The sequence below is a fragment of the Manacus candei genome, unplaced genomic scaffold, assembly GCF_025592945.1.
Source record: "Manacus candei isolate 608988 ecotype Guabito, Panama unplaced genomic scaffold, ASM2559294v1 h1tg000014l, whole genome shotgun sequence".
Classification (NCBI taxonomy): Eukaryota; Metazoa; Chordata; class Aves; order Passeriformes; family Pipridae; genus Manacus; species Manacus candei.
In genome coordinates, this window is record NW_026138062.1 from 3,478,206 (window position 1) to 3,494,415 (window position 16,210).

The 16,210-nt window shown below is 41.0% G+C and overlaps 1 protein-coding gene across 1 annotated transcript in view; it reads right to left on the minus strand.

The window, feature by feature from the left end:
• Positions 1–15,745, minus strand: part of RAP2A (RAP2A, member of RAS oncogene family) — a 33,236-nt gene extending 17,491 nt beyond the window's left edge. Inside the window, exon 1 of the mRNA XM_051780677.1 lies at positions 15,348–15,745. Coding sequence (XP_051636637.1) covers positions 15,348–15,661 — 314 coding nt within the window. The 5' untranslated portion in view covers positions 15,662–15,745. The remainder of the gene's footprint in view (positions 1–15,347) is intronic.
• Positions 15,746–16,210: the final 465 nt, after the last annotated feature.

Here is a 16,210-nt window from a genome sequence, read left to right on the forward strand (position 1 = left end):
CTTACAACCTCTCTTCTGTGTTGAACATAAACTCCAGAAATCATTTTCTTAGGAGCTTTTTCATTCTTTCTACAATAGGACAGGTACCAATTAGAGAAAAACAAGACGATTTCATTCTAAATCAGTGTTGTGGATACATTCTAATAACCAGAATTTTCTGGGTAAGAACTTGTTTATAAAATGACATTAAATACAGGATACCTAGGAAAACAGTAAAATCTAAGCATTTTACTTTTCCTTACATGTGTGTACATATATCTCAAGTCTAACATTGGATTAAATACCAAAACGAAGCCAGGTAGAATGAGGAGTTCAGATATACTTATCATATCAGATGTCGAGCTATTTATATTTTAACTACTGTATAAATGTTAATTTCCTCAGGTCTAGTCTAGGTTAAAAAAAGTTCCCTTTTCCCAGAAGACCTTTACTAACCTGCCTGACAGCCATTTTGTTGTCCATGAAGACACTTTGTGGCACTCGGTCAACCCTGGAGACTGTTTTATCCTGTACACGTTAACCCCATCAGCTATCAGGCTGTGCCTGCACCAGCAAGGTCAGCCTCTGGGACTCCATTACCAGGCTGCTGCATCTCTGGGGATTTGGGCACTTGGCTGCTTTGGCCGGTGCCAAAGCTGTGTCAGCAGCAGTGTGGGTGCACCAGGGTCAGAGCCTAAGGCTCTGGGCTGTCAGCATCCCTTGGGCACTGGAGCGCCTCCGCACCGGCATTTTGCCAATGGCTGTGTGCTGGTTGATGGCCTGTGTCACCCAAAGAGATGGTTACTCAGCTGAATTCATGGAGAGGACAGGCCCCAATGGCTGACAGAAAGAGCAACTCGTGCGTGCATGCGTGAGAGAGAGGGAAAAAGAATGAAACAAGAGGCTATGTCTCTTACTGACATAATTTTTTTTTTCAGAGGGAGAAAACACCAACAGGCCAGACCAACTTAAGTAACTTCTTTAAAATGTTGCAAATTCCCCCATGGACACCAATTTCAATACTGCTTAAATTAGGTAGGAAACAGGGTGGATTTATACTGGTTTAACCAAACTTGTTCAGAAAGTAACTTGGTGACAAAATTTTCACATGTGGACAAAGACTATTTTAAATGATTTTGAATAGAAGATGACTGCAGAACCTGGTAAAACCTGCATTTTGGTTTTTTTCTTTTTTTATCCTGACTCCTGACCCCATAAGCTAAAAGACTGAAAACCCTCTCTGCACATATATGCATATATTCGTGTATATGAATGTACATTTTAACTGTCTCTCTGAGTAAAAACTTATTTTTAAAAAGCTATGTAATTTGTTTTATTCTGAGAGACAAAATACTACCTCAATATTTCCATGTCTGCTTGTCACATTCTAGGTGCAGAAAGGATGATAATTTGTATACTTAACCCTCAAAAGTAACAGTAATCATGGTAAGAAAATATTTGAAAAAGTTGGATTCCTTTTAAGAAAGAGACTATGTTTAAAGGTACCACACACCCTAGTGTCCATTACACCTTCTTCATTGAATCACTAATTGGTAACTAGAATTTCCTGAAAATAGTCCACTAATTATTTTTTCCACATTAAGTTATCCTATGCAGAAAGGCCATTCCAATTAATATGAAGGCATGTGCGGGGGTGTGAAACCCAGACTGTTCCCAGTCCTTTTAATCTAACCACATTTCTTGCTGACAGACAGAAAGTCTTTCAAAGGAAGGCGTTTTGATCATCTCTGGGAGAAGAATGTAGACTTCAATTACCAGTCCAATTATCCCAGCTAGGAAGGCAATACAATTGCTTAATTTTAGAGTAATAAGGGACTTCCAAGGTGTGCCTTCTCAGCTTTCATCCAAGACTGAGCTTTCCATTGTCCCTCTCTGGCAGATGAAGCTACCATGATGGCAGTCACTATTTCTGACTAAAAACCATCTGAAGGAGAATTCAACATTCACTAAGTTACTCGATTTCTTTCTTGAATATGCCCATCTCATTTAAATAAAGGATGCGTTTTTTTGTATATTTTTTTGCCAAATATAGTTTATGAGAACAAGATATAGAAAGAAACGGCATTATTCTGCAATAAATAGCAAATCATACTGAATGACCAAGTTCTTGAGAAGCCACAGAAAGAAAACTCTTTATTTTTTTCAAAAAAATCATTCTTCTTTCCCATGTTAAGAAGTCTACAAGGTAGCATTTCTTCCCAGAGGCAAAACCTTTGTAACCAGAGGTTTTGTTTTCTTCTCAGTGTCCCCCTATCAAGCTTAGGGATTCACCTGTAAACCCTGCAATACATGCCGCCCTCCTTCCCTCTTTCTTCATGTTCCAAAGCAATTTGGACTTTTTAAGTTCAAGTACCCTGACTCTAGCTTTCCATATATTTTGTTTCTCCTTTCAGAACACAGTTACATTGTAAACTTTGGTAGCTAAAACCTAAATTATGTGGATTTGTTCAATCAAAGAGTTACAAAAGCATTAAGACCAAGCAGTCCGGGTAAACATTCACATAAGGTGTCCTGTCTACAAACCATTAGAGCGGTCCAGTAGTTGAGCTGTTGGCAATTACAAATGTAATCAAAAGTGTAAATCAAAAAGATTAAAAGACCAGTAGCTCCAGTCCATCAGGAGGCTATCCAAGGATGGGATTTGCTCACCATGGTTTCTGAAAACCACCCTTGCACAGATGAGGAACAAGTCCAGCAATCCTCCAATTAAGTGGTCAGTGCAGAATCTGAGGCAAAGGTCCTGATGGCAGCAGGACCATTTCCACAATAATGCCAGACCTGTAAGTAAAAACTGGTACTCAGAGTGGTAATAGGAACAGCATTCCTTGCCAACAGTTGTCAGACTGATCTGATGGATGGCAAGTATCCGACTTTGGTTGCTATGAAATCTGGTTACAGAGAGCACTCAAAAGAGTTACAAGACGCTTGACTAAAAACTGTTGGATGGTAAACAGACTCATCAGAAATTTGCAGCAGCTACATAAGGCTGATACTTCAGTAAATAACGGAGGTTATACAACCCCACATGAAATAACCATGGTTGTCTATGGTGCCTGACTACAGGCAAGACCATTAGATATCCAGTCATCCAGTCCAAAATTATCAGCTGATCCATAATGTTATCTTTAAAGGCAGGAGAGGATTTTTCAACCCTAATCCCATCAAAACATAGCCACCCATTCACCACATCAACCAGTAGCCTAGCTTCTCCACAGTTTGAATGAAATTTAGGAATATTTGAATGGAGTGAAATTCTAGAATGTGACACCATGCCTAAATTTTCTAGAACATCGAGAGCCAAAGAGCAGAAGGCTATTGATTCTCTCACATGGCCAACCTCTAACAGCTACTGGAGAAACAGATGGTATGAAAATAGACTGCTGAGCATCTGCAGCATCTAATGTTAAGTGAGGCTGCAGACAACCAAACTAAGGATAGACAGAAGAGATGCCTATGAAGGAAAACTACTCAAAGTTTCTTCCTGTCTGATATTTAACATTAAAACTACATGGACTCTCAACAGGCTATCTTGATATCATCTGCTCCTCCAGTTTCTTCCTAGGAAAGAGTCTGCCATCCCTCAGACAGCTATTTGTATAAGGATAGCCACCTAAGCAGATTCTACTCCAAATAAAATGTTACGAACAGTAATATAATATAATGTGTGCCTAGAACTCTTTTTTTAGAGAAGGAAGCTATCTGAAGTACAAGAATTGTTATAAGCTCATGCTGTGGATGACATGATCATCAAGTCTGTGGTCTACTCAATATTCTGTACAAAAAAGATCCATACAAAGACATTCAGAAATTCACTGCTCAAAATATACAGAATGAAACTGATGTGAAGAAGCAGGAAGTAAAGAGAAAAATTCATTTTTGATGACAAATATTTCTGGGTCTGAAAGTAAAACTGAGGCAGCTAAATATGCTGGGACTCCAAAATAATTTAGAGGCCCATGAAATTTCTTACCTACCCACTTAAATTCTTGAAAGTCTGCACCCACTTGAAGCTTTTTTGTCAAAACAAGGTAGCAAGCAGTCTGACGGCCTACAGCTGTGCAAGCCCAGCTGAGCCATCTACTGGAACCAAAACACACCTAAGCTCTCTGGGGACTTACAGATGAGGCATGGAAGCAGCCAAGTCCCTCGAGAGCCCTAATTCACCAAACACTGTTCCATGAGTCTACTAACACAACAATAGTAAGATACTCAACAAAAACAGAACAGATATCACTTCCATAGAAAGCCATGAGAATAAAAGCAAATAGTGGCAAATGCTGTTTCTCACATTTAATGTAGCAGTACAGCAACTACAGCCCTGATCACTGAGGTGACAGACCTGCACCATACAACTTCTTTGGTCATAGGAGTTTCACATCTGCTTTTTCCAGCAGACTGTTCTAACCACTAAGCTACAAGTGAGGTTGAGAAAATATTCTTCAATCTTTCTGTTGAAGATAAGCCACTATGAAGGTACGTACAAATACATGAAAGCAAATTCACAAATCCCAGGGGAGCAACAGAAAAAGATCAGATGTACAAGCTGAAGAAAGATACCAGAGATTGAAACCTGGTGATTTCTCAGAACTGCTTATTCACTTTAGATTAAGAAGTCACTGCAAAAATGCAAAATTGGTATTCCATACAGTTAGTGGTCACCAGAAGACTCCCCTAGACCAAGTGACCACAATATTTCAGGAAAGATCAGATGTTGCCCCATGATGACATACTGACTTGCATTTTTCTCCCATTCTTTCAGAATTTAAGTGTTTTGACCAGTGAGTGGGCCTGTGTCTCAAGAGTAGAGATTCTGCATACAAGTTGATTTTTCGAGTAGTTTGCTGCAACAGGAATACACACCTCAAAGCAAAGCAGATTCCTAAAGAAATAACACAGAAAAGAAACACTAAGCTATTTTGCAAGACTCATTCCTCATTTATTTCTCAATGAAATGCAAGAAAAGAGAAGGTTGGCATTGGGGAAAAAAAAAAAATTAAAAAAAGGCATCTCTTCCAGAGCACTGGAAGATCGATGCCAGGATTGTCTGCCTGCGTCCTGCACACTTGGTACAAAAATAAAACCAACCTTTCCTGCCCCCAAAACCTTCACTGCTTACTGAGGAGGTTATCTGTTAAAGAACCCAAGAAAATCACACAGACTTACGTGGTACCACAATCACAATTCCCCATTCCCTTTCCCCCAAACCTAACACCACATCCAAACGGACAAAAGCAATGGGATAATTCATTCCACGTTATTGCTTGAATTTCGATAGTGGATTGCAGCATTAACCCTGCAGAATGTGAGTCATTCTTCTGTCTTACAGGCATTGTAGGGAGTAACCTGCATGTCAGCTACTAAGAATCTAACTGCATCTGAGACTAACAGAGCAAATGCCTTCTTTAAGCAGCAAGATGGGGAGCCTGGATTTGATCAGAGACTGAGAAACACTCAGACCAGTTAGATTTTTCCTTTGTGAGGGTGGAGGGGTATGAAAGGCATCTGATAAAATGCTCCAGAAGAAATAGTTCAACATGATTATCTTCTGACCTCCAAATCATTTTCAAAAAAAAGAAATTGTATTCCTGAAGTTAACTCCCCCCCAAAAAACTAAAACACAAAACACCACTGTGTGACTGGTCTTCAGCAGAATTATTACAGTAGAAGGGGGTCATATAAGATATATAAGGATATATATAAGGATATATATATAAGGATATATAAGACTACTACTAGGAAAACCCATTAATACATCAAGTCCTTTTGGCCGTAGAAAGTAACCCACACACTGAAAACATACCTTCTTAAAAACAGGAATGTACAAGTAGCAGTATATAAATAAGGGCTGCTGTCACATAGTTCAAAAAAATATACACATTCAGGATTCTGTATCATTAAATACAGAGGTGGGTGAATAAAAACCAGATTTTTTTTCCCCCACTCTTTCATAAATTCTGGGGAAAACGGTATAAAACCCCAACATTTTGTATTCACTGTTTTGTTCTAACAAAAATCAAGGAGTTTCTAAAATTTGTAAATGAAATTAAAAACATGGTAAGGAAAATTCAAAAGAAAACAAATTCTTGAAAGACTTAGTTTTATGCATTTCTAAATAGGTCTAATAAAGCTCATGGTTTTTTCAAAAGAGAAAAGCATTCCAATTATTTGCACATTTACAAAATGTTTCAACTAACATTTTGTACATCACTTAAAAAGATGTCACAGAAGTGCTGGAAACTGCAACCAGATCTAATCAGATTAAGCAGGTTGATCAGTCCTAGCTTATACTTCAAACAGTAAAATATATTAGAATTAAGAGGGCAAATAATTCAAACATTCTCCTACCCAAACTTGCTCATCAGTCAGCAAGCATGCATATAGGGCCAGCAGTGATCCCTGTGGCTATTTCTTGAGAGTGCCTTTTCTTGCAATTAAACAGAAAACCAGGACCAAAGCTCTTCTTCACAACATTCAAGCACTTTAGTTCAGCATCCTTATCCAATTCATTTCTAGTTCAAATTAAATTGTAGTTGAGTTGAAACTCGCATGGGAATCTCAAACACTATTAATCTTTTAGTTAAGTTGGCTACCTGTTACCCCAAATAATAATGGGAAGTCCCCAAACCATTCTGTAAAGTAAGAGCTGTATTTTATTTTACCCCAGACCACTGCTCTATGCTATTACATTCTAATATCTTAAAAATGCTTCAATGTCTGCCTCATTACCCCGACTTTTGCAGAAGATAATATTTTTTAAGTTGTTAAAGCACTATCTACAAGACAAAAGTGGTATTTCAAAACAAGCTAATCAACTCCAAAAACGCACACTGCTTTTTTTTGTCCTTCACCTACTCTAGGGCTAATCAAGACAAGAATTAAAATATTGTCACCATTGCATTTTTAAAGAGTACAGCATCAAGTAATTGAATGAGTCCCATGACATTAATGTCGAGAAAGGATAACGTGCTCATAACACACCTTTAATTCTCTTGTCTAGACTAGGATTTAAGACAACAAAATGCATCCAACCCATTGACAAAGAAAGTGTTCGAGTTGCACTCATCATTGTAAACTGTACCTAAATTATAGTGTTTGCCTTAGTGCAGCAAAAACTGAATACTAGTCCTGTACTAGAAACCTCTGGAACACAAAACAAGAACAAAACAAAACAAACTCAAAACAAAAAAACAGAGCAGCAGAAAGTTAGTGAATAAGAGAACATACAGAAGCAGATAGCTGTAGCTCTTGTTACCTTAACAATCACGTAAATCTTTGTACAAGTCACTACGTGTCAGGATAATTTAGCACTGCAGTCCCAATTGCTTCCCTATTCTCTCTCAAAACGTTATCACATACCACCTACACAATTTACACGGAGGAAAAAAAAAAGTTTGAGCAACACTTGTAATATTTCAGAAATTAAATAACCAGTAACCCCAGGTTTATTCTTAGGTGCAAAAAAATAAAAACCTGACACTCAATTATTAAGAAGAAAACTAGAAAAGGGATGGATTTAATGATTTTTTTGGGGAGATCTACCCACTCAGATATTCCACATTTTCATCCAAAAACATTCAATAGCCAAAGAATGTCTATTTTTGAAATTTCAGTCTAAAAAGTATCTCTGCTAACAGGAGTTTTAACTAAACATAACATTAACCAGAATGTTTTATATTTGACCAAACAACTAAATTTGCTTCTATCCACACACTATCAAACTGAATAATTATTTTGAAATAAAAGATGAAAGTTACTCCCAACTGTGTTAGCTATAAAAAACAGTATTTAAAGAATTACTGTCCTCTAAGCAAAACAGAAATTCAGAAGCAAAACCAGAAATTCTAACAAGCAAAGATTTTGTAAAATAAAATTTTCCAAATATTCATTGAAAAAATCTATGCCAAAACAACTTAATGAAGAGCAAGACAGAACACATTCAACTCCAAGCATTAATGCTATATTATTGAACTAAGCTATGAAAGCCATTAAAGTCACTGTTATATCTGGTCTTTAACACATTAAATAGCATTTTTACAACACAGGCACAATCAAGCAATACTGCACAACCAAAAACATATTTAAGAAGTCTTGCCACATACTGTTCTACTATTTGACAATTGCAACTATCCATATTTATTCACATAACTCTACAACAACATAAGCTACAGCAGCAATTAAGACCCCAAACCAGAATTTGATGCAAAATAATACAGGCATCATTTAAAAAAAAAAAAAGCTACACTCTAAACTAGCACAATCTAAACTAAACACACATATAAAAAGGAGCTTGCCTACCTGGCTTTTTCAATAAAAGTCCAAAGAACACCTAAAAAGTAGGAGGGGATAAAAAGATTTATTTTCAGTGTCCACATATGGAAACTATCATGTCACTTTACCTTACAAAGAAAAATAAGTAAAACTTGGAAAGGAATACCTATACAATTATCTGGGGGGGGGGGGAACATGCAAAAAAATCCCAGAGAAGACTCTGGCTACAAGCATTGTCTCCAATTTTCATGGTTTCCACTGAAAAGAAACCCAAAGTATTATGAATATTTCAGATTATCAAGAAAGTGAGAGTGGGAGAGTGTGTGGGGGGAAAGAGTCAAAAAATCTCTTCAAGTACGTAATTTAATTCAAATGCTACTACAGGAAAACATTAAAGGTTATATGTTCCAAAGATGCACAAGCACATTGAAATATCTAAGACTAAGCCAAGCATCTTTAAAATAACCTTCTATAGCTTAAAACTGCACACTGTTTTAGAGGATTAAATGTCACTGATTTAGACATTTTTAGAGGATTGTCCATATATGAATTGTAGAATGTATGTAGAAACCTATAATTTTATCTGATAGAATCAGTTCATTAATTTAAATTTAAAACAAAAGTAGATTCACCAAAAAAAAAAATAAATCTAAACTCAATACAACACTTCTTTCTGTCTCTAGTTATTTTGAAAACACCAGAGTATAAATCTAAGTCGCATTCTTTCTATTACAGACACTTTCTAGGGCACAGTCTATGTATCAGTTCCCCAATAAGACACAAGAGGTGGCCAGACAGCTGAAGGTTATACAGTCAATGAGGTACGACTGACTACTTGTGTTTACCACCTCTTTATGTGTGACTGATGCTTAAAATATTTGCATTTTGTTCTTATGAATTGATAAGGTTCTCACCTCAGAAACAGCCATTAATAGGTGTCCCTTAACAAAAAAAAAAAAAAAAAAAGAGAGACCTGTAGAGCTTTTCTATTATACTTGAATATTTTAACACCATGGCCAAAGTCTGCACCATGTCAGAATTTCATCCAGTTTCCTGCATTTTCTCAGAAATATGTCCAAGTGTTTGTTGAGATTTAAAATCTGTTACTCTGCTCTTCCAATGAAGTCCTAAATTTCATCTGATGGGTGCACAAGAGTGGCTGGCAGCTTGGCCAAGCATCCTATGGAGAACTGGGCCATGGTTATTACCTTTTTCATGTAAAGATGAGTACTGTACTCAAAACAATACACTACATCAAGATTATTGCAAGAAAAAGAACACTTGCTTTTAAAAAGACTTCAGGATTGAAGTCTGCCCTTATTTCTACCACTTGCACACAGCTACCACCTATGAAAGTCCCTAGACATTTGTCAAGCTTTACATACAGTACACTACTAAAGAAATAGAATTTTCTAAGTTTCACTTCTACTGAACATTTCAGTGTTCCTTCCTGGAAGGCTGGAGCCATGTTTGTGGTTGAATGTGTTATAGCAGTGCCTATGAAGAATTCTCTAATCAGTTCTCAAAATTAGAAAATATTTTCTTAAAATAAAGATGCAAAATACATAGAATTTCAGAAAATTGGAAAATTCAACCTTGTTTAAATTGTTCTTTGAATAAAAACCATTCTTAGTTTTCATACTACTAAGAAAGCAATATTTTCAACTAGAATTTTAAGCAATTTGTAATTTCAAGTATAGTCTTCCAGACTTAATCCCCATTAAGTCACTAAATACATCAATTACCACTGACTGAAGATGATGATTTCACAATTAATAAATTTCAATACTTTAAAATGTTTTAAATTACCACACAGAATCCCTAGACTGGGAGGCAGACTGTCATCCTGATAATAAACTCCACCACCACAAAGAACATTCTTAACTCAAAGAAACTCAATGTTTCTGTGATATTTCATAGCAGTATACTTAGATAATTTAGTCTGCATTTTCAGCCAATCTAAATAAATAAATTTTCTAGTCTTTGTCTTCTAGAGAAAAAGCAACAGATTAGTGAAAAGGGGGTTTTTTTCACTACTTGAAATAAAATAGTATTTTTGAGAAATGCTTTAAGTAGGCTCTGTTAGTCTCTAAAACATGAACATGACAGTCCTGTCTTTAAAGCACTGGTCAGACATCTAGAGAAACCACCGCAAGTGAAGAACTCTGAGTTAACTTTGAGTTCTTTCTATTTCTATGCTCTAGTTTTCTTCTTAAATAGAAATAATAATACTTCTCTATTTCATGGGGTTCAACTTAAAAAAAAAAAAAGTAAATGCCTGTAGGACAAGCTGAGTGATTACATTATTGAAGGCTACACAAGCAACTGGAATAGATACCCAGTGAGGTTTAAATTTAGCTTTATAATAGAAAAACATTGCAAAGTCATATTCGAAATTAAAATTCAGTATCTGGCAAATATCAGCAGATTCTCTTCAGAAAGCTTTCTAATCACACAAGAGACGAACAGAAAAATGTTAGAAGTTACCCAACTCCTTTATCCAGAAACAAAAATAAAATTTACACTGCTTAATCTGCATACTCACTACTTACTTCTGAACCTTGATATCTAACTAGGGTGTACCACTTCCAATCTGCTTCTTTTCACAGCTTCTGTTCTTCCTTCACTGCAGACCTTCATTGGCACAGGCCCACTCATCCAATTTAGCCTCACTCTCACAAATAAAAGGTTTCTCCAGAAAACAGCTCATTCTGAAACTATAGGGAGTTCTGTCTGCGGCATAAACGAGACAGTTCTTTGCTGCCAAGCTTGTAAATCTAAGAAGGGTCCCAGAGCTGCAGCACCTACCAGTGTACAGGTAACACACATTGTGTATTACCTCACCAGGAGGAAATAAAGCAGTAGTTAAATACAGGAAGTAAGTAGGCTTCAAAGCTACCACATAAAAATATTATGCTTATGTACACTCCATCTTCCCAGTAGTACAAATCCTCAGCATATGGAAGAATCAGAAGAAACAATGCTTAATGGACATATTTGGCACAAGAAGGGTCCAGAACCTGGTATTAGGTGCCTGAAATGGGGTTGGAACAATGTATTTCAGATAAGCACCCAATTGTACAGTGAATAAGACCTCCCAAACTGTTTGCTTAGCTATCATCATTAGGGATAACAGTATCAAAGAAGCATGGAGGCACCCCCAAGTTCCTAAATATGTACTTATATATATAAAGGTATATACTTATATGCACATACACCTTTGGCCTCATTCTGCACAACCCACCGATCTACATTAGGACACAATCCCTCTGTCCTCCTACCTTGTGATTACACTCCTTATCCAGCAACACAAGGTATCCACAGCTTCACTCACCTAGGGCACCACCAGCTTCCTGTCCCCCACATACTGATTCTAACGCACAAGTTCCAGACAAGCAGGGCCAGTTGCAGGCACTGCAAGAACAGCTGATTGCAGAAGTGACTGCTTTGTACAGCACAAGCAACTGCCAAGCCACTCCTTGGGTAGGTACTGCTCTAAGACACAGCATCTGCAGGAAGAAGAGAGGCAGCTGTGATTTTGCACCACTGTGATTCTTCATCCAACAGCAGCAGCACTCTGCGCAGCAGGAAACTCTGTCCCAGAGTACAGTGTGCACTTCTGAAATCTTTCCCTCCTCCTCATCTTCTGTCTAGGCAGAGCTGCTGGGGGTGCACCTATCCACTCAGAACTGACACGGCTCCCTTACTGATGGTTAAAGCACTCAGACTCACTCTTAGAAAGATCTAGACAAAAATGTTTTACTTTGAAAAGAGGAATATTGTTTACATTTAAAACATTTCCCATGAAAGAATTTTAATTACCTGTTTAAAAGCTATGGAGGCATCCTCCACTCTTGATAAAGCTGTGCACCACAACTGAAAGGGATGCAAGGCCTACATACACTACACAAGGAAGCTCAACTTTATAGTTTTGCCATTAGGAGCATTCTCTACAAGCTGGGAGACCTGGATTTCAGACCTGTTTCTAAGCCTATTTATGCACTAATATTAAACAGCCATTTAATGAGAACAGAAACTATAGTGGCAAGACTGATCTCAATCTCTTCTAACCACTACGCTTCAGAGCTAAGTGAAGGTCCACTTGTTTCCCCTCTTTCATTCATAAACATGTCATTCATTCCTCTAAGGTCACTCAGCTTCATCAGGTGGAGAAAAGGACTCGCTTAGCTTGGCTGGCCTGGTATGTGGTGGTTAGACAAGGGAAGTAGAAGACTCAAGCGTGCATCTCTTAACCTGAAGAGGGACTTTCACCTGGCTTTTCTACTTCTTGAGAGAGTAATTAAAATTACTCTCTAATTATGTATTAACACAGGGATTCTTTCATCCAAAAATAAAACAAAATAGCAAGGACAACATGTAAAATGCAGAAATACCTACCAGTTAGAGACTTGGCCAATTGGTTTTCAAGTACAATGAAAGTTCAGAGATCTTTAGATCATGGGTTTGTATCAAGAATAGCATATAAGTTGTCATTTTCAGGTACATGTCATCGAAAATCCCTAAGTAAACAGGACTATGATTAAATGATTAGGACAACGGATTAAATGCATTTGTGCAACCGTAAATTACAATTTGAGAGCCCTTGTGCAAATACATATTTTATCTGTAAATATGCATTTTTCAAGTTTAACTGGTAAAAAGTATGCAAGCTTAAGTCTATACCACAGTAGGTCTTACACTGCCTGTGAAGTTAACTTTCCAAACGTAACACCACCACCACAACCCACAAATATAAGGGAAGTTAACAAGTAAAAATCTGGTACCCTTGCTGAAACTACATCTTTTTAATACACCATACTCCTTTCAACTTTATGGTGAACTTGCCACTGGCTACCGCATGAGAGGAGCCCCAAAGAAAAGATACAAGGACTCCCTGAAACAACATCTCAGCCTTGGCCATATTGATCAACATAAGTGGTGTACTCTGGCCTCCAATTGGGAGGCCTGGAGACACACCATCTATAACGCTGCTGCTTCCTTTGAGAACGCACGCAGGATCACTCTCGAGGAGAAAAGGCAACGCAGAAAGAACACTGTCTTGCAGAATATACCACCTAAGGAGTCTTTCTGCTGAGCCTTTTGCAATTGGACATGTCTATCTTGTATTGGCCTTATTAGCCACTAGTGTGTTTGTAACAAATGTGGGTAGAGCCTTTCCCAAATCTTCATTCGCGAAGCCTAGCCATGACTCCTTTCAACTACAACTCAACTAAAATTATCTGGATTTGCTAAAACTTTCAGGATTTCAGGGCCTTTTAAATTAAGTTGCATAAGTGAAATTTAGGATTACAATGTTGCTCATATGTTTCACAAAGTAACTAACCAAAAGCCTAAAGCTGAAGTGTTGAGTGAAAGAGCTGCAGAAGGAAAATAAGAGCAGCATTTAGACCCACTCTCATCAATGCTGAGTCAATGTAACTATGGAAGTAAAACTTGCTTTCTATTCTGCTTCACCTATCTACAGCTTGTCAGCTGGGGTCTGAATGCAGATGCTCCACTGCAAGGTACAATGCAAGCTGCAAAAGCTACACATATATATTCAGAGACTAAATGAATTTATATTGCTGACTCAATATAGGAAAACCAAAAGCATTTATTAATGAATAAAGTCTACCCTAATACTTAAACAAAAAATGTTCTTCTGTAAGGTATGTGCAGTGTAAGGACGGCAACGACATTGAAAATGGATTTTTCAAAATGAATTCAAAATAACTCCATTACATTGGTCTTTAGAAATCGCCTAACTGAAAAAGTTTGGACATACATTAAGAAATACCCACTATGAAAAAGTTGCAAGTCTTTAAAAATAGCAGTGCTTTGCTTCCTCCCTCCCCTTTCCCCTACTCACTCTCCTCCCCAATTTCAAAATACATCTTCCCCAGGCCTTGGTCTGGAATGGCAGTTTCTGTGAACAGACCATACCCGACCATACAATTAGCCATTATTATCATCATCATCATCCCCTTTTATGCTCTACTCTGCATTAAGATGCAAATCCAACGGCTGTGGTCCAACTAAGTTATTTACAAGGGCTTCCCTTTCAGATGTCCAAGCCAAAGCTACAACCAGTTCTGCGATATAATTACAACCTCTCTCCACGGGCAATAACAGATCTCTGTCTGCGACGATCTGGCCAGCGGCATTTTCTCATCTATGCTATGGTTCAAACGGTTGCTATGATTTCAAATGGTGCATTTACCCTTATTTTAGCGCGATCGGCTGCATTTCAGCCGCTGACATCTGACTGACTGATGTACATCTAAACAACGCAGCGATCAGAAAAACAAACTGGCAGTAGGCACCAGTGTTTCACCACCGTGGGTTTGCTCCTAATAGAGCGGCTGGCAACGAGACCGTGGGAAATTTAAGGGAAACACCAGCATACATGAGGCCTAAAGCTCACAGCCGGCACTTGCACTGAGAAAGAGGCTGGCGCCCTGCACTTTTAAGAGTGGGAAGTTCACGGAAATACCTATGCAGGTATGCGAACAGGCAGATCTCTTGTCTGCCGCACGAAAGCATCCAGGTACTCCCCTTACACATCGGCCACGGCACGTCCCCCAAGGAAGTGCACTCCAGGGCTGACCCGACACAACATTCGGGGAACTGCTTTTCCGCCCCCCCAGTTCCAGCCTCTGCCCAGCTTCTCCGCCGCATTTCACAGGGGAGCACTCCGAACTCCCCGCACACGCGAACGGGGGGAGGGCAAACGGCGGAAGCCGCCGGAGCCCCGGCCCCTGCTCCCGCTTTGCCGCCCCCGGGCCGGCGCCCGCCCACGGGGAGCCTGGGGCTGCGGGCGCGGCACCGGAGGGGGCGGCGGGATGGGGGCTCGTCCTGCCGCCCGGGGGAAGGCAGGAGGGAGGCGGGCGAAGGAAGGGAGCCGCGGGGCAAGCACCTGAGCGGGCGTGGGCAGCCCTCAGGCCGGAGATCCGGGCACCGGGGCGGGGGAGGAGGGGACGGAGGGGGGGGCGGGCGGCCAGCAGGCCCCGGCGGGGCGGGCCGGGCCGCAGGTGGGCGTCGGGCGCGGCCGCCGGAGGAGCGGCCGCCGGGCAAGTCACCTCTTGACGCGGATGATCTGGTCGCGCATGGGTCGGATGTCCTGGAAGCTCTGCTGGTTGACCAGGCTGTAGACGAGGATGAAGCCCTGCCCGTTCTTGATGTAGAGGTCCCGCATGGAAGCGAACTGCTCGGTGCCCGCCGTGTCCAGGATCTCCAGGACGGAGGGGGAGGCGTCCACCTCGATCTCCTTGCGGTAGAAGTCCTCGATGGTGGGGTCGTACTTCTCGATGAAGGTGCCGGTCACGAACTGCACCGTGAGCGCCGACTTCCCCACCCCGCCCGAGCCCAGCACCACCACCTTGTACTCGCGCATCCTCCTGTCAGCGCGGACCGCCCGCCCGACTCGCACCTGCCGACGGCCCCTCCTCACCCCCCCGCCATCGGCCGCCCCGCCCTGTGCCCGCCGCCGCCGCCGCAGCCGCCTCCGCTCCGCTCCCGCCCGGCGGATGCTCCCGGCCGCCGCGGCGGCTCCTGGGCGGCGCTGCCGGCGGCGGGGCCGCGCTCACGGGCTGCGGCGCGGCCGGGGTGGGGCGGCGGCCCCGCCTCCTCCTTCCCGTGTCGCCACGGCAACAGCCAACGGGGCGGGACGGGGGAAGAAAGAGCGGGGAGGAGGAGGAGGAGGAGGGGGGCGGGCACTGCCTCGTCACGTGGCGCGTGGGCCCCGTGCTCCCCCCGGGCGCGGCGGTCGCACGTGATGCCGGTGGTGCTGGTGCTGGTGCTGTCTGTGTCCCGTCCCTTCCCCTCCCGTCCCGTCCCTCGTCCGGCACCGTCGCCCTGGAGACACTGCGACCGGCGACCCGCCCCTCGTGCTCGGCCCGGCTCCGCCGCCGCGCGGGCCTCTCCAAGCGGGAAGGGCCAACCG